At 46.9% G+C, this 19999-nt stretch overlaps 1 protein-coding gene across 3 annotated transcripts; it reads left to right on the top strand.

Moving 5' to 3' along the window:
- Nucleotides 1-1005: 1005 nt before the first annotated feature.
- On the top strand, nt 1006-18416 carry LOC117413843 (E3 ubiquitin-protein ligase TRIM63-like). Of its 3 annotated transcripts, none has more exons than XM_059000234.1 (9): nt 1006-1356; nt 3457-3623; nt 8224-8389; nt 9587-9682; nt 10574-10807; nt 11496-11518; nt 12237-12361; nt 13644-13715; nt 15938-18416. In XM_059000234.1, exons 1-9 carry the CDS (start codon nt 1198-1200, stop codon nt 15946-15948), a joined length of 1053 nt encoding a protein of 350 aa, XP_058856217.1. In that variant the 5' UTR covers nt 1006-1197; the 3' UTR covers nt 15949-18416. The 3 variants fall into 3 exon arrangements, with proteins under 3 accessions (XP_058856217.1, XP_033879095.1, XP_058856218.1); XM_034023204.2 differs by having other exon boundaries at nt 1014-1356; nt 8221-8389; XM_059000235.1 differs by lacking the exons at nt 11496-11518; nt 12237-12361 and having other exon boundaries at nt 1016-1356; nt 8221-8389.
- The last annotated feature ends 1583 nt before the right edge of the window (nt 18417-19999 follow it).

Below are 19999 nucleotides of genomic sequence, written 5' to 3'. Positions count from 1 at the left end.
TGATAACCCAACTGTATCCTTCTCCTGTACTGGAGTCGGGCTAATATTTGACATCTACAATGATATAAACACTCAATAGTGCTACATTAAGAAATACTCAAAGCAGCCATCACAATTAGATCAGTGCTTCTCTTAATACAAACATGGACAATGCATGAAGCCTCCACACACCCCCAGATTCTGACACCCTCAATAACTTGTGCTAAAGAAGGTCTTTACTAAGTTTCACACGTAGGAACTTCCACTATACCCCCCTTGCTGGGGATATGCACACCCTGTGAGGATAACAAAGCCTCTGGGAATGGGAACGGGAACGATACCTCACTGATCCCCACACTAACGTTAAAACATGGTAAAGCAGATTAAAAAGCATGACAAATGCACAGTCTAACCAAGGGAGAAGCAGACCCTTAAGGACTGGTCCCACAGTCTCTGATTAGCACTCTAATCCTGGACGAGCTCCTGTTATCTTAATCGAGGCAGCCAAGATACTGCAGGTACTAATCGGGGGCGTGCAAGCAGATATTACAGTAATAAGTAGCAGATCTCATTTCAAATACATGTTACCTGAATGGCGACGCCCAGCATCCTGTGTGTGAAGCCTGAGTGTCATGTTTGTCCTTGCACCTCCCACCCACAAAGTGCCATCTCAATTAGAAAAGTGCTTCTGTAGGTTTATGCACCAATGAGGGTGCCATAAGCATAGACAAATGGACAGATACTGCAAACTGGAAAGCAGTGCGCTCATGTTTCTGTTTCCCCGACCTCCGACCAAACAAACAAACAAACAAACATTTAACAAACCCCAAAGTGTTGGCACACAGCTTATCACATGTGGCCTGTTTATTCTAATCAGCCAGGAGTGTCTCCCAATGTGATGAAAGCAGTTGGTTGAACAAGCTGTCCCGATCACTGGAGAGGGGAGGGGAGGGGAGCTGTTTATTTCAGTTCAAAAACGTGCATAGCATCACAGGAATGTGAAGGAGGAGCGTAGCTACAGAACTGCTGATGGGACGGTATAAATAGTCTAGCTGCTAAGTGACAGACAGACCCTAACTCACACACACACCCGCTAGCTAACCTCTCTACGTCCACACAGGAGCGTCCCTGACTGGCACAAAGGGGGCTAGAAGGAGAGAAGATAGAGTTGGATATATCATTCTGTACTGTGTATTAGTGCGCTGATCTCCTGTCCGCATGGATTACCAGTCAAGTATCATCGGGGGCTCCGACTCCATGGACAACCTGGAGAAGCAGCTGATCTGCCCCATCTGTCTGGAGATGTTCTCCAAGCCTGTGGTGATCTTACCCTGCCAGCACAACCTGTGCCGCAAGTGCGCCAACGACGTCTTCCAGGCGAGTATTTCAGAACGAGGCTTGACCAGGAACGGCACCGCGCTCGCTCTTTATTTCCATTTCTGAGTGGCACATAAAAAAAAAAAAACTGAAAGCAGCGAATTAGGTGAAGAATAGTACAGTACATGACAAATCGCTGTCCACTCAGCCTGACCGCGTTTTCACTGAATTTTTTTTTTTTACACTGTTCAAAAATACACAATCTGTGTTCATTTGTGTTCTGCGATTAAGGTCATAAAGTTTTAAACATTCAGACATTTTTTTCTAAACGTCTAATTTTATCTAAAAGAGAAGTTCCAAAAATATACATGTGATCCTGATGGGCAACACTGTATGATGTGGGGTAAGGTAAAAGAGCATTAATGAGACACTTCTATTAAAAGACAAATATTCAAAGAGATGGAGTCAAACCAAGAACTACAATAAGTACTGAGATCACGATTCATGTCCTCTTTTCTTACGGTAAAAAATGACCCAATTAAAATGTAGGGGATTGGAATATGTATCAAGCTTATTCTTTGTTCTGTTTAGAAGTGAAATGTATATATATTGTGTTTGCCATGCTAAATTGGACAGGAATACCTTTCTCAATATGTACTTCTCTAGTTTTTGCTGTGCTTTTACCAGTACACTTTTATAAGGACAAGAAAACTGATAATGCTTCAAAATAATCTCCTCAATTAACATTCCAAGTTATTTCCATTTTCTTGTGGAAAAAAAGGGAGCTTAGAGCTTGGCTTAGTGAAGCTGTCCCAGCGTGGAACAAAGTCGTAGCGAGATTGAAATGGAATTCCATGAAGCAGGAGCGCAGTAAAGACACAGCTGGTGTTACTAAAGATAGCTTTCTATGTAGTTACCACAAAGAGTTAGGAAAATCAGATTGTTAATGCAACAAACCGTTTAGGCACATGTTTGCATTCTTAAATTAATCTTTGTGCACTGCAATACAGTGTGGCACAGTGCATTCGCAGTGTTCTGTTCTGTTTTTAGAAAAAGGGCACTGCCAACTTGGCACAATATCAAAAGGAAGCAAACCTGTCCCTGAGTCACTAACAAGCACAACCTTAAACACCCTTGTGAGGGACACTGCTCCCCCTATGGGAGTGAAGCCTGGAATCAAACAGGGGCTCAGTGAACTGGATAAGGGTCCTCAAGTGGAGCACAGGGGGCGTCTAGGGTGTCACTCGTATGGAGAAAAGGTTTTACTCAGGTCTTAAACATGTTTGTTTTATCAATTCAGATCCCTTCTCCCCATGTGGGGCCACAGGAATATCTCAGCTCCCGCAAATGGGGGAAACACCGTCCCCAGGGTTTGGTCCACTTGAGCTAGAAGGATTTGAATGCAAAGAGGGTGTATCTTGAATCTGGGGTTCCCTTCCCTTACTGCTGGTATAACCCTCACCTTCCCAACTAAACACTTGTGATCCCACTGCTTCCGGCTCTATCTGGACCTGGGTTCTACCTGTCTCTCTGCCAAACCAGTTTTGTGAAAATGAACTCCAATCGTTTAGGAATCTATAAGGAAGGTTTGCATTATATAATCGATTTATAGAAGCAATGTTCAACTTACACTTTTTTAAAAGGATTTGTTCCTAGTACAAAATAATAAAGGAATTCCTGAAAATGCACAAGGTCTTAGATCTGATATAATGTTTGTTTCATGCAAAAGCATTTCAAACTTGAATTAGTGCCCAGTGTACAAAGCAATGGATCTCACAGTATACAGGCCAGCCTTCCAGCAGTGTTGCGCTCAATTTTAAATCTCTTGTATGAGGATCTTAGGGTACAAAAAATGTAAGGAAGGGGGACCCATTGACTGCTGCACCCAAACACCGCTGTCAAAACAGTTGTTTTATTGATAAGTCACTAATCAGAATAGTTAAAAAATAATACTAATATTAATGCAGTAATCGATTTTTGGTCATGTGTTAATAACTTGTATTAAGAACACACCACACACCATTTAAAGAAAGCTTCTTTCAAAACACGTATAACCTTGTGAAACTCACGTTAGGTGTTAATGACACTGTCACGCATGTTGTAGTGTATCGTGTCGTACCTGTCTACTGTTTTTGTGACGCTGGCTGTTCTGTCTCCCAGGCAGCGAACCCATACTACACGTCCCGTGGTACCAACATTACCGGCGGCCGGTTCCGCTGCCCGTCCTGCCGGCACGAGGTGGTGCTGGACCGGCACGGCGTGTACGGGCTGCAGAGGAACCTGCTGGTGGAGAACATCATTGATATCTACAAGGAGGAGAGCACCAGGTCAGAGGTGCCACTTACCCTAAACACACAGCCCCGTCACACCTAACACACAGCAACCTAACACACAGCAACCTAACACACAGCCCCCTCACACCTAACACACAGCAACCTAACACACAGCCCCCTCACACACAGCCCCCTCACACCTAACACACAGCAACCTAACACACAGCAACCTAACACACAGCCCCCTCACACCTAACACACAGCAACCTAACACACAGCAACCTAACACAGAGCCCCCTCACACCTAACACACAGCAACCTAACACACAGCCCCCTCACACCTAACACACAGCCCCCTCACACCTAACACACAGCCCCCTCACACCTAACACACAGCAACCTAACACACAGCAACCTAACACACAGCCCCCTCACACCTAACACACAGCAACCTAACACACAGCAACCTAACACACAGCCCCCTCACACCTAACACACAGCAACCTAACACACAGCAACCTAACACACAGCCCCCTCACACCTAACACACAGCAACCTAACACACAGCAACCTAACACACAGCAACCTAACACACAGCCCCCTCACACCTAACACACAGCAACCTAACACACAGCCCCCTCACACCTAACACACAGCAACCTAACACACAGCAACCTAACACACAGCCCCCTCACACCTAACACACAGCAACCTAACACACAGCCCCCTCACACCTAACACACAGCAACCTAACACACAGCAACCTAACACACAGCCCCGTCACACCTAACACACAGCAACCTAACACACAGCCCCCTCACACCTAACACACAGCAACCTAACACACAGCAACCTAACACACAGCCCCGTCACACCTAACACACAGCAACCTAACACACAGCAACCTAACACACAGCCCCCTCACACCTAACACACAGCAACCTAACACACAGCAACCTAACACACAGCCCCCTCACACCTAACACACAGCAACCTAACACACAGCAACCTAACACACAGCCCCGTCACACCTAACACACAGCAACCTAACACACAGCAACCTAACACAGAGCCCCCTCACACCTAACACACAGCAACCTAACACACAGCAACCTAACACACAGCAACCTAACACCTAACACACAGCAACCTAACACACAGCCCCCTCACACACAGCCCCCTCACACCTAACACACAGCCCCCTCACACCTAACACACAGCAACCTAACACACAGCCCCCTCACACACAGCCCCCTCACACCTAACACACAGCCCCCTCACACACAGCCCCCTCACACCTAACACACAGCCCCCTCACACACAGCCCCCTCACACCTAACACACAGCAACCTAACACACAGCAACCTAACACACAGCCCCCTCACACCTAACACACAGCAACCTAACACACAGCAACCTAACACACAGCAAGCTAACACACAGCCCCCTCACACCTAACACACAGCAACCTAACACACAGCCCCCTCACACCTAACACACAGCAACCTAACACACAGCAACCTAACACACAGCCCCGTCACACCTAACACACAGCAACCTAACACACAGCAACCTAACACACAGCAACCTAACACACAACCCCCTCACACCTAACACACAGCAACCTAACACACAGCCCCCTCACACCTAACACACAGCAACCTAACACACAGCCCCCTCACACCTAACACACAGCAACCTAACACACAGCAACCTAACACACAGCAACCTAACACACAGCCCCCTCACACCTAACACACAGCAACCTAACACACAGCAACCTAACACACAGCCCCCTCACACCTAACACACAGCAACCTAACACACAGCAACCTAACACACAGCCCCCTCACACCTAACACACAGCAACCTAACACACAGCAACCTAACACACAGCCCCCTCACACCTAACACACAGCAACCTAACACACAGCAACCTAACACACAGCAACCTAACACACAGCAACCTAACACACAGCCCCCTCACACCTAACACACAGCAACCTAACACACAGCAACCTAACACACAGCCCCCTCACACCTAACACACAGCAACCTAACACACAGCAACCTAACACACAGCCCCCTCACACCTAACACACAGCAACCTAACACACAGCAACCTAACACACAGCCCCCTCACACCTAACACACAGCAACCTAACACACAGCAACCTAACACACAGCCCCCTCACACCTAACACACAGCAACCTAACACACAGCAACCTAACACACAGCCCCCTCACACCTAACACACAGCAACCTAACACACAGCAACCTAACACACAGCCCCGTCACACCTAACACACAGCAACCTAACACACAGCAACCTAACACACAGCAACCTAACACACAGCCCCCTCACACCTAACACACAGCAACCTAACACACAGCAACCTAACACACAGCCCCCTCACACCTAACACACAGCAACCTAACACACAGCAACCTAACACAGAGCCCCCTCACACCTAACACACAGCAACCTAACACACAGCAACCTAACACACAGCAACCTAACACACAGCCCCCTCACACCTAACACACAGCAACCTAACACACAGCCCCGTCACACCTAACACACAGCAACCTAACACACAGCCCCCTCACACACAGCCCCCTCACACCTAACACACAGCCCCCTCACACCTAACACACAGCAACCTAACACACAGCCCCCTCACACACAGCCCCCTCACACCTAACACACAGCCCCCTCACACACAGCCCCCTCACACCTAACACACAGCAACCTAACACACAGCAACCTAACACACAGCCCCCTCACACCTAACACACAGCAACCTAACACACAGCAACCTAACACACAGCAAGCTAACACACAGCCCCCTCACACCTAACACACAGCAACCTAACACACAGCCCCCTCACACCTAACACACAGCAACCTAACACACAGCAACCTAACACAGAGCCCCCTCACACCTAACACACAGCAACCTAACACACAGCAACCTAACACACAGCAACCTAACACACAACCCCCTCACACCTAACACACAGCAACCTAACACACAGCCCCCTCACACCTAACACACAGCAACCTAACACACAGCAACCTAACACACAGCAACCTAACACACAGCCCCCTCACACACAGCCCCCTCACACCTAACTAACAGCAACCTAACACACAGCCCCCTCACACCTAACACACAGCAACCTAACACACAGCCCCCTCACACCTAACACACAGCCCCCTCACACCTAACACACAGCCCCCTCACACCTAACACACAGCCCCCTCACACCTAACACCCTGAAACTCTCTCTCACACACACTCACACACGCACAAGAAAGCACTCAGTACTGATTCCAACAGTGTGACCCATCCTTTAGATGTGCTGCTGTTTAGGTGAATAGTCTAATCTGTGTAGTTGAATGCCTTCATCAGTGTTGATAAGGTAAAACTATAGGAAACTAAGAAAGTCTACGGGACAAATGTATACGCTGGGTCGTTTAGCTGTTTTCGGGTGTTTGTATCCCTCACGGCAGGCGGGCCCCTCCCCGCGGGAATTAGGGTGACTTGTAGCAATCATGTAAATCGAGGTGTAAAGAAGTGGGGAGGACAGGAAAAATGACTCCATCATAATCAGTGTATGAAAATAAGAAAGATTACAAACGAGAGGAGGCCATTCAGCCCATCTTGCTCGTTTGGTTGTTAGTAGCTTATTGATCCCAGAATCTCATCAAGCAGCTTCTTGAAGGATCCCAGGGTGTCAGCTTGAACATTAATGGGGAGTTGGTTCCAGGAGTTGGGTAGAAAAGCAGGCCCATTGAGTTAAAAAAAAAAAAAAAAACTGGCTCAAAAATATATACATATAAAAGCTATTTTGTGAGCCCCTGAAAAATAAAAGTTGAAGAGGCGCAAACGTAGCTATAATACACATGTAGCTGGTAGGCATGGTGGGTGGGCACACATGTGATAAGTGGGAATGCGAGTGGGAGTGGGAGTGTGAGTGGTGAGTGGGAATGGGAGTGGGAATGGGAGTGGTGAGTGGGAGTGGTGATTGGGAATGCGAGTGGGAGTGGGAGTGGTGAGTGGGAATGCGAGTGGGAGTGGGAGTGGGAGTAGGAGTGGTGATTGGGAATGGGAGTGGGAATGGGAGTGGTGAGTGGGAGTGGTGATTGGGAATGCGAGTGGGAGTGGGAGTGGGAGTGGTGATTGGGAATGGGAGTGGGAATGGGAGTGGTGAGTGGGAGTGGTGATTGGGAATGCGAGTGGGAGTGGGAGTGGTGAGTGGGAATGCGAGTGGGAGTGGGAGTGGGAGTGGGAGTGGGAGTGGTGATTGGGAATGCGAGTGGGAGTGGGAGTGGGAGTGGGAGTGGTGATTGGGAATGGGAGTGGGAATGGGAGTGGTGAGTGGGAGTGGTGATTGGGAATGCGAGTGGGAGTGGGAGTGGGAGTGGTGATTGGGAATGGGAGTGGGAATGGGAGTGGGAGTGGGAGTGGTGATTGGGAATGGGAGTGGGAATGGGAGTGGTGAGTGGGAGTGGTGAGTGGGAATGCGAGTGGGAGTGGGAGTGGTGAGTGGGAATGCGAGTGGGAGTGGGAGTGTGTGAGTGTGTGTGCGTGAGGGTGCTGCTGCAGTAGTGTAACACTGGCCCTTGCTGTGTGTGAACTCCAGCAGGCCCCTGAAGAAGTGTGACCAGCCCATGTGCGAGGAGCACAAGGACGAGAAGATCAACATCTACTGCCTGACCTGCCAGGTCCCCACCTGCTCCATGTGCAAAGTGTTCGGGGCGCACAAGGACTGCGAGGTCTCCCCACTGCAGAACGTCTTCCAGCAGCAGAAGGTAACGACCATCACACCTGCATGCTCTCTGTAGCAGCCCTGAGATCTCAGCAACTCTCAGCACCAGATAGTCTTTGTTCCATATACATTTTACCATTGAATTCTGATTGAGTGTTTGATTGAGTGTATTGTTCTAAAATACTGTTCGATCACCATGAATGTGTTCTGGACTGCCGATGGCTTCTTAACAGCAGTCTATAGAGCTGCAAGTGAAAGCTTTGTGATGAGGGGGGCTGGCTTTCCTCCCAAACCCCCTGATTGCAGTGGCTTGGCTGAGCCTGTCTGTTTTATTGCTCAGATCCCCTGATTGCAGTGGCTTGGCTGAGCCTGTCTGTTTTATTGCTCAACTGAAAAGACCCTACAGACAGCGTGGACTTGCTTGTCACACCTCTGCAAGTGCAGTGGAATGCATGCTGCTGTACAGATTATAAATACAGAGAGGTTATCACGACCTTCCAGCTACAGTAAAGAGGTTAAATATAGAGGCTGGGGGCAGGAGCAGCTCTCTCTGCCCTGCTTGAGCTTAACCCTCTTCCACTGCTCCACTGCTCCATCGCTGGATGAGTGCTACTGACTCCCCCCCAACACACACACACAGTCAGGAAACAACTGTAACATCACAAAGTAACAATTCAAAATAATCTGTGTAAAGCTCAATGAAGAGAGGACTTTGAGAAAGACCTGAAGTGGAAACGTTTGTCATTTCTCCGTTCACCACTATCGAGTGCTTTATAGCCGTGGATGAAGCTGTGGAGTTAGTGGAACTGTCAGCTGCTCTCTTGAGATGTGGCGACTCAGCAGTAGGAGAGCCGAGCTCCACAGATGGGCCAGTCCTGCCTCCTCTCCCCCTGATTCTATTCTCAGAGATAGAGCGCAGGAGGAATGTGTCCCTGTAAGGAGCTCCACAGCCCCGCAGTGTCACTCATCCCTCCCTCCCAGTCCCCTTATAGAAAATGAGCACAGCAAAAGCAATGCATTGTAATGAAGCACAGTGAAAGCATGCTAAAGCACAGGTAAACATTGTAGAGCATATAAAAAACAACAACTGGCAAAGCATAGTAAAATGCATTCTCTAATCATGGGGAAACTGCAGAATGACTGTGCAGATTTACTGTGGTAAACTTTCTCGGCCCTTATTGTAATTAGTGAAGCGCTTGGCAGTGCGAGGGTTAACACCGCCCTGTCTCTCTCCCTGCAGACAGAGCTCAGCAACGGGATCACCATGCTGATGGCTGGAAATGACCGCATCCAGGCCATCATGACCCAGCTGGAGGACACCTGCAAGACTATAGAGGTGAACAAGCTGGAGCAGGAAACAAGCGATTACCCTGAGAAAAGTTTAGTCAAAGCATAGCAAAATGTACTAAAGCACAGTGAAAGCATGGTAAAGCACAGATAGGCACAGTAAAGCCCAGAGAGGTATGGCAGCATATTACAACATGGCAATCCATGGTAAAGCATGGGAAATGCATAGTATAACTACAGCAAAATGACACAGCAAATTTACACTGGTAAACTTTTATAAGGGTAGAAATTGAAGACAGATATATTTGTATTAAATTAGTAGTTTGGATTATACCCAGATGAAGTCTGAAAGGTCTTTGGGAGGCTAGTTTTACAGGCAGTTATACAGTAATAAGACACTGGTGTTTTTAGGGAGCTGGTATGAAGAGCTGCGATCGTTTGGAAGCTCATGTCAAAAGACCCCAACGTGTTCTTTCCCTGGTGGTGTAACAGATCATCACATCAGCCCATTGAATTTAATGGTAAATCAGGGACTGGGGGTGATCAGTGAATTTTACCATTCATATAAAGAGACAGCGTGAGTCAGCTGGTTAATTACATGTCTTGTGCTGATACATTCATCCATCACATAACAAAGCTTGAATTCGAGTGTAACCAAGCCCCCTTTGCCATGACCGTGGAATGACACACATGGTACCCAGTCCCGGAGCACACAGCAAACAGCAAATGTAATTACAATAAAAGGCCACTAGGGGTCAGGGTTCTTAATGTAATGGATCGGCGTCTCAGCCTGTTGTATTAAATGGCAAGGCAGGAGCTGGGCCCGAAACTGTCAACCTCACGGTTCAGCTAAAGAGCTCCTGTAACTCAAGCTGGTGGTGTATCAGGTGCTCGGGGACCCTATACCAATGGCTGGCGTGGTTGGTCCCCCCCCCTGCAGGAGAACAGCCAGCGGCAGAAGCAGAGCCTGAGCGAGCACTTCGACCTGCTCTACGCCATCCTGGAGGAGAAGAAGGGGGAGCTGCAGAGCAGGATCACCCTGCAGCAGGAGGAGAAGACGGGCTACGTGCGCGGCCTGGTCCAGCAGTTCAAGGAGCAGCTGGAGGGGAGCACCAAACTGGTGGAGAGTGCCATCCACTCCATGGAAGAGACCGGCATCGCAGCCTTCCTGCTGGTAAAGAGAAGCACCCGAGCTGGGAGGGAGAGGGTCGTGGGGGTTACAGCTGAGGGAGGGAGGCAGTGCGGTCTAGTGGTTACAGCTGAGGGACTGGGAGGGAGGGAGGCAGTGTGGTCTAGTGGTTACAGCTGAGGGACTGGGAGGGAGGCAGTGTGGTCTAGTGGTTACAGCTGAGTGACTGGGAGGGAGGGAGGCAGTGTGGTCTAGTGGTTACAGCTGAGGGACTGGGAGGGAGGGAGGCAGTGCGGTCTAGTGGTTACAGCTGAGGGACTGGGAGGGAGGCAGTGTGGTCTAGTGGTTAGAGCTGAGAGAGAGAGAGAGTGAGGGAGGCAGTGTGGTCCAGTGGTTAGAGCTGAGGGACTGGGAGGGAGGGAGGCAGTGCGGTCTAGTGGTTAGAGCTGAGGGACTGGGAGGGAGGGAGGCAGTGTGGTCTAGTGGTTAGAGCTGAGGGAGAGGGAGAGAGTGAGGGAGGCAGTGTGGTCCAGTGGTTAGAGCTGAGGGACTGGGAGGGAGGGAGGCAGTGTGGTCCAGTGGTTAGAGCTGAGGGACTGGGAGGGGCATTCAACATGAACTTTATTAACAATCTGAATTCCGGTTCTACTTTCCTCTACACTTCCATTCACTGAATTGTATTTCTCTCTTTCTTTCTTTATCTGTCTGCCTGCCTTCCCCAACTCTCCTACAGGATGCCAAAAAGCTCATTAAAAAGTAAGCTCCCCTGTGGTAAATACAGAAGTCCTGTGGCTTGTGTTTCTGTCTGCTGCACATTGTCTTTCCCTCGGCTACATTGATCATGTTCAGATTCTTGCTTTCTTTGGTCCCTTGTCTGTGTATTTATTCTTCAATACAATACATGTTTTTTCATTGGCATATTCCTTATGAATGTTTCCTACAGTAAAAGCCAAAGTGTGATAAAGCACAGAGAGGCATGGCAAAGCATAGGCAAGCACTGTAAAGCACAGAGAGGTATGATAAAGCATAGGGAAGCATTGTAAAGCACAGAGAGGTATGGTAAAGCATAGGGAAGCATTGTAAAGCACAGAGAGGTCTGGTAAAGCATAGGGAAGCATTACAAAGCGCAGAGAGGTATGATAAAGCATAGGGAAGCATTGTAAAGCACAGAGAGGTCTGGTAAAGCACAGGGAAGCATTGTAAAGCACAGAGAGGTCTGGTAAAGCATAGTAAAGCACAGAGAGGTATGATAAAACATAGGGAAGCATTGTAAAGCACAGGGAGGTATGGTAAAGCATAGGGAAGCATTGTAAAGCACAGAGAGGTATGGTAAAGCATATAAAAAACATAGCAAACTATGTTATCATTGCATTGTATCACCCTGGGATAAGAATGGCAAAGCAGCAAAATGTGCAAATGTACCTTTCATTAGGGACCTGTCTCATGCTAAGCAGCCCATCCTCTCTCCTGTCAGTATCACAGATGCCTGCAAACAGTCGCAGGTGCAGATGACGGAGCCAGGGTTCGAGTGCATGGATCACTTCACCCTGAGCACAGAGCACGAGGAGGCCATGCTCCGGAGCATTGACTTCGGCACAGGTACAAGGACAGGACCTCCCAGACTGAGGTGAAACTAAACCATTCAAATAGTAGAGTCTGTGACCGGGCTTCTGAAAAATACCCTGCAGGGATGGAAAGAAGACTCCCATTGAGAGCAGTTTGATCCATTCCTGGTTTTACTATGAGTTTAGTAAGACATACCTGAGCTTTTTACCTATACACTGGTACTGATCCAGCTCCTAGTAAAACCTAGAATGGGTGAAACTGCTGTGCAATAGGAGTCTTATTTCCACCCCTGCCCTGCTATCCTTCAGTCTTACATATGGTTGTCTAGTGAAACTAATGCTGTTAATAAGACACATACTATACCTCTCCAACTAGACAACACTGCCTCCCTCCCACCCAGTACCTCAGCTCTGAGCACTAGACCACACTGCCTCCCTCTCTCCCAGTCCCTCAACTCTAACCACTAGACCACACTGCCTCCGTCCCACCCAGAACCTCAGCTCTGAGCACTAGACTGCACTGCCTCCCTCCCACCCAGTCTCTGAGCTCTAACCACTAGACCGCACTGCCTCCCTCCCTCCCAGTCTCTGAGCTCTAACCACTAGACCACACTGCCTCCCTCCCACCCAGAATCTCAGCTCTGACCACTAGACCACACTGCCTCCCTCCCAATCTCTGAGCTCTAACCACTAGACCACACTGCCTCCCTCCCACCCAGAATCTCAGCTCTAACCACTAGACCACACTGCCTCCCTCCCAATCTCTGAGCTTTAACCCCTAGACCACACTGCCTCCCTCCCAATCTCTGAGCTCTAACCACTAGACCACACTGCCTCCCTCTCATCCAGAACCTCAGCTCTAACCACTAGACCACACTGCCTCCCTCCCACTCTCTGAGCTCTAACCACTAGACCACACTGCCTCCCTCCCACCCAGAACCTCAGCTCTAACCACTAGACCACACTGCCTCCCTCCCACCCAGAACCTCAGCTCTGAGCACTAGACCACACTGCCTCCCTCCCACCCATTCTCTGAGCTCTAACCACTAGACCGCACTGCCTCCCTCCCTCCCAGTCTCTGAGCTCTAACCACTAGACCACACTGCCTCCCTCCCACCCAGAACCTCAGCTCTGATCACTAGACCACACTGCCTCCCTCCCACCCTGAACCTCAGCTCGGAGCACTAGACCACACTGCCTCCCTCCCAATCTCTGAGCTCTAACCACTAGACCACACTGCCTCCCTCCCAATCTCTGAGCTCTAACCACTAGACCACACTGCAGCTTTGTAAGATGGCTCTTTTTTTTCCCTGCAGAGGATGACGAGGAGTATGAGGAAGAGGAAGAGGAAGTGGAAGGGGAGGACCCTGCTGACAAGAAAACGGACGGTGAGCAATCCTGTACGCTATTGGAAACATTTCACACAAGCCCTCTGTATCCTCCGTCCCCCCAGTCACTGTGATAATAAGGGGCTGAACCAAGCTTTCATAGCTTTTCAGACTTCCCATAGCTTCCAAAGATTTGAGAAATACAAGATTGCAGTTGGTCCCTGTTTATATTTTTCACATTTTTCATATTTTTGTCATTTCTATTCTCAAGTAATACTCTTAATAATCTAAGTGAAGCAGACAAACGTTTTGTTTCCTTTAGTTTCACATCAATTTCCATGGTGCATAGTGTAAACGTACAGTGCAATGCGCGGCCCCATTATTTACAACAACCCCCTTGGCTGAAATAATTGATAGAAATAGCAAGAGAGCAGTGACTGCCCCTGTCAGAGTGTACAGTGCACACTGGAATCCATTCTACAAGAGAGTCAGAGTACAGTACACACTGGAATCCATTCTACAAGAGAGTCAGAGTACAGTACACACTGGAATCCATTCTACAAGAGAGTCAGAGTACAGTACACACTGGAATCCATTCTACAAACCAGTCAGAGAGTACAGTGCACACTGGAATCCATTCTACAAGAGAGTCAGAGTACAGTACACACTGGAATCCATTCTACAAGCCAGTCAGAGAGTACAGTACACACTGGAATCCATTCTACAAGAGAGTCAGAGTACAGTACACACTGGAATCCATTCTACAAGCCAGTCAGAGAGTACAGTGCACACTGGAATCCATTCTACAAGAGAGTCAGAGTACAGTACACACTGGAATCCATTCTACAAGCCAGTCAGAGAGTACAGTACACACTGGAATCCATTCTACAAGAGAGTCAGAGTACAGTACACACTGGAATCCATTCTACAAGCCAGTCAGAGAGTACAGTACACACTGGAATCCATTCTACAAGAGAGTCAGAGTACAGTACACACTGGAATCCATTCTACAAGCCAGTCAGAGAGTACAGTGCACACTGGAATCCATTCTACAAGAGAGTCAGAGTACAGTACACACTGGAATCCATTCTACAAGCCAGTCAGAGAGTACAGTACACACTGGAATCCATTCTACAAGCCAGTCAGAGAGTACAGTACACACTGGAATCCATTCTACAAGCCAGTCAGAGAGTACAGTGCACACTGGAATCCATTCTACAAGAGAGTCAGAGTACAGTACACACTGGAATCCATTCTACAAGCCAGTCAGAGAGTACAGTACACACTGGAATCCATTCTACAAGAGAGTCAGAGTACAGTACACACTGGAATCCATTCTACAAGCCAGTCAGAGAGTACAGTACACACTGGAATCCATTCTACAAGAGAGTCAGAGTACAGTACACACTGGAATCCATTCTACAAGCCAGTCAGAGAGTACAGTACACACTGGAATCCATTCTACAAGCCAGTCAGAGAGTACAGTACACACTGGAATCCATTCTACAAGCCAGTCAGAGAGTACAGTACACACTGGAATCCATTCTACAAGAGAGTCAGAGTACAGTACACACTGGAATCCATTCTACAAGCCAGTCAGAGAGTACAGTACACACTGGAATCCATTCTACAAGAGAGTCAGAGTACAGTACACACTGGAATCCATTCTACAAGCCAGTCAGAGAGTACAGTACACACTGGAATCCATTCTACAAGCCAGTCAGAGAGTACAGTACACACTGGAATCCATTCTACAAGAGAGTCAGAGTACAGTACACACTGGAATCCATTCTACAAGCCAGTCAGAGAGTACAGTACACACTGGAATCCATTCTACAAGCCAGTCAGAGAGTACAGTACACACTGGAATCCATTCTACAAGAGAGTCAGAGTACAGTACACACTGGAATCCATTCTACAAGCCAGTCAGAGAGTACAGTACACACTGGAATCCATTCTACAAGAGAGTCAGAGTACAGTACACACTGGAATCCATTCTACAAGCCAGTCAGAGAGTACAGTACACACTGGAATCCATTCTACAAGAGAGTCAGAGTACAGTACACACTGGAATCCATTCTACAAGCCAGTCAGAGAGTACAGTACACACTGGAATCCATTCTACAAGCCAGTCAGAGTACAGTACACACTGGAATCCATTCTACAAGAGAGTCAGAGTACAGTACACACTGAATCCATTCTACAAGATTTTTTTTCAGATACAGTGATTTCATTTTATTGATGTATTTTTAGGTAATGTTTTTTCCTTTTTCATTTCCCAGGTCCACAGTGATTGTTTCTGCAGAAACAACAGAGATGAAAAACGAATGCAGGTATTTTCAAGAAATACTTGATGAACTTCAGCGACAATGTGAAACGATGTGATTGGGTGGAGACACGTCTCCTGTCATTCGAGGGGTCAGGGGCTGCAAATAACTTGTGATTTTACTGTCTGCAGACCATCACATACGCAAGGAAAATATATTTTCCACATATTTTTTATACAGGGGTCTGGGCCGTGGCTGCTGGATGTATTTAAAAAAAATCCATATATAAAAAAAAACTGTATTTTTTACTATGTTACACAATGTATATGATATAATCGTTTACAAATGAATTGGCTTTGGCATGGTATCATTCAGCCCTGGGCCTCTCAAGCAGAGACTGACAACACTATGTAACACAATTTTTGTTCCTGGGTAGTAAGTGTTATTTCCTAATTGCTTATGCCTCAAAAGTATAGAAAATGGCTATTATTCCCCACAAACTTTGCTTTTGTGACCAGGACAGTGATATTTTGAAATTTACCTATTTCCAATGAGAAAACGGGTGAATTTGTGTCTTTTCGTTCACATAAAGTCCGAAAAAAACAACATATGAATCCAAATTAACATGTATTTATACTAAAGTAATACAAAAATGACTACAAAAGATTTAGAAGTGAGTAGTTTTTCGAGATTTACGATTATACTGTAAATCACTTTCACGAATCAGCGCCCAAATGTAGTCTCCCATCATGTTCTCGTTATACTGTCCTTGGTAGCGGCGTTCAAAGTCCAGTATATCCTGGTGGAAGCGCTTGCCTTGCTCCTCCGAGTATGCTCCCATGTTCTCCTTGAATTTATCAAGATGAGCATCAAGGATATGGACTTTGAGGGACATCCTACAGCCCATTGTGCCGTAGTTCTTCACCAGAGTCTCAACCAGCTCCACATAGTTTTCGGCCTTGTGATTGCCCAGGAAGCCCCGAACCACTGCGACAAAGCTGTTCCAAGCTGCTTTCTCCTTACTAGTGAGCTTCTTGGGGAATTCATTGCACTCCAGGATCTTCTTTATCTGTGGTCCGACGAAGACACCGGCTTTGACCTTTGCCTCAGACAGCTTAGGGAAGAAGTCTTGAAGGTACTTGAAGGCTGCCGACTCCTTATCTAGAGCTCTGACATATTGTTTCATAAGGCCCAATTTGATGTGCAGTGGTGGCATCAGCACCTTACGGGGGTCCACCAGTGGCTCCCACTTGACGTTGTTCCTCCCCACAGAGAACTCGGTCCGCTGTGGCCAGTCCCGCCTGTGGTAGTGCGCCTTGGTGTCCCTGCTGTCCCAAAGGCAAAGATAGCAGGGAAACTTGGTAAAACCGCCTTGGAGACCCATCAGGAATGCCACCATTTTGAAGTCTCCTATGACCTCCCAGCCGTACTCATCATACTTCAAGGCGTCCAGCAAGGTCTTGATGCTGTTGTAATCCTCTTTGAGGTGCACCGAGTGAGCCAGGGGAAGAGACGGGTACTTGTTACCATTATGGAGCAGCTATTTATATTACTGGAAAGTTCTAGAAAGTTCTAGAAGTTACTCCAAGTTTACTCAGCACTGAATCTATCTGGAATGTTCTGGAAAATAGGTAAATTTCAAAATATCACTGTCCTGGTCACAAAAGCAAAGTTTGTGGGGAATAATAGCCATTTTCTATACTTTTGAGGCATACGCAATTAGGACATAACACTTACTACCCAGGAACCAAAAAAAAAAAAAATTGTTACACGGTGCAGTCGTGTTGAATTGCATGCAACTGTTTGAATTTTACTGGGGTTTAAGTTCCATCAACCTCATTTCACAAACAGATTTGAACCCGGGCCTCCAGAGGTGAAAGCCCCAGCCTCCCTCAGCCTCCATCAGCCTCCATCAGCCCCAGCCTCCCTCACGAAAATATATTTTCTTTCTGTTTGAGAAAACGCTTTGCTGTTTAGTTCATTAAAGGGTTTCCTTGAAAACAGTGCCACCTGCAGTTAGGTCTCTGAAACTCCTCTGAGAGACAGTTACAGAGACAGTACCATCAGGATTTCTTTGATGAACTCCCTCCCCTCTCCAGAATGGAATTGGTGCAGTCTGCAAGGACACTTTTTATACTGGTCAAAATGAACAGGTTTTATAATATGATATATTATTTTTGTACATGATATCAATGGAACAAAATGTACATGTTTTTTTTTTTAAACGTTGTGTGTTATTTTATGAACCAGAATGGGCTTAAAATGAGACACTGCTGTTTGTTTACATGTGTTTGTCGTTTGGTAGCCATGCTGGACCATCTTCAGCAGGGGTTTTGCACAGTAGAATTTGTTTTAGCTGGTTTAGGATGGTGAACTTTTAAAAAAAATGGAAATACTTGAAATCACTATGGGGTGCATTCAGGTGTAATTTCAGTTTCCGTTGTTGAATTAAATTGTTATTATGGTACAATGAAATAAACAAAGTTATGTTTATTGCTGTTGTGAAGTTTGGTTTTCATTTGTTTTGTAAGAATGTGTCGTTCAATTACCATAATAATAATAAGAAGAAGAAGAAGAAGAAGAAGAAGAAGAAGAAGAAGAAGAAGAAGAATGAATGAATTTTTATTTATTTCTTAGCAGATGCCCTTATCCAGGGCGACTTACAATTGTTACAAGATATCACATTATTTTTACATACAATTACATTATTTTTTACACATTATTTTTACGTACAATTACCCATTTATACAGTTGGGTTTTTACTGGAGCAATCGACGTAAAGTACCTTGCTCAAGGGTACAGCAGCTGTGTCCCCCACCTGGGATTGAACCCACGACCCTCTGGTCAAGAGTCCAGAGCCCTAACCACTACTCCACACTGTTGCCCCATGAATGAATTGGGGTGTAATCCACCTTTGCCCTTATAAGCATAACTCTTTTAGAGCATTTTACAGCACTGGGGACTCACAGTGGGTTACATCAATCACCTACCTACAATGAATCCAGTTCATTCATTTTGAAAGCAAGTGGAGGGAGGCTGAGGGAATTCACCTCAACACACAACCCAGGCTGTCATTGGATCTGGGGGTTTAATGACATGAACAAACCACTGAGCTACAATCTGATGGTTTATAATGTGCCTGGACCCTGCATAGCAAACCACTGGAGCTCCAATCTGATAGTTTATAATGTCCCTGGACCCTGCATAGCAAACCACTGGAGCTCCAATCAGATAGTTTATAATGTCCCTGGACCCTGCATAGCAAACCACTGGAGCTCCAATCTGATAGTTTATAATGTCCCTGGACCCTGCATAGCAAACCACTGGAGCTCCAATCTGATAGTTTATAATGTCCCTGGACCCTGCATAGCAAACCACTGGAGCTCCAATCTGATAGTTTATAATGTCCCTGGACCCTGCATAGCAAACCACTGGAGCTCCAATCTGATAATTTATAATGTCCCTGGACCTGCATAGCAAACCACTGGAGCTCCAATCTGATAGTTTATAATGTCCCTGGACCTGCATAGCAAACCACTGGAGCTCCAATCTGATAGTTTATAATGTCCCTGGACCTGCATAGCAAACCACTGAGCTCCAATCTGATAGTTTATAATGTCCCTGGACCCTGCATAGCAAACCACTGGAGCTCCAATCTGATAGTTTATAATGTCCCTGGACCCTGCATAGCAAACCACTGGAGCTCCAATCTGCTGGTTTATAGTGTCCCTGGACCTGCATAGCAAACCACTGAGCTCCAATCTGCTGGTTTATAGTGTCCCTGGACCCTGCCTAACATTGCTATGTACAGCTGGGTGTTGGGTGTACCCTCATCTTTATATATGATGATATACCCTTTACTCACTTTAACATGGCATGCAAAAAAGCAGTAGAAAACAGAACAACAAAAAGCATGTTCCTACCTGTAATAGAGTATTTATATGACACCTATCTCAGGACCGCATGAGAACGCACTTTGAATGAACTCCATTCTTCACTCTGTCCAGCACCTGCTCCTGCTAAATCCAATTCAGTTCATTAAAAAAATGAAAAAGAAAATAACACATTTACCCTTTC

Source organism: Acipenser ruthenus, chromosome 25, assembly GCF_902713425.1.
Source record: "Acipenser ruthenus chromosome 25, fAciRut3.2 maternal haplotype, whole genome shotgun sequence".
In the NCBI taxonomy this organism is placed as follows: Eukaryota; Metazoa; Chordata; class Actinopteri; order Acipenseriformes; family Acipenseridae; genus Acipenser; species Acipenser ruthenus.
Note: the sequence above shows the minus strand (reverse complement) of the source record. Positions and strands in the feature narration are given on the sequence as shown.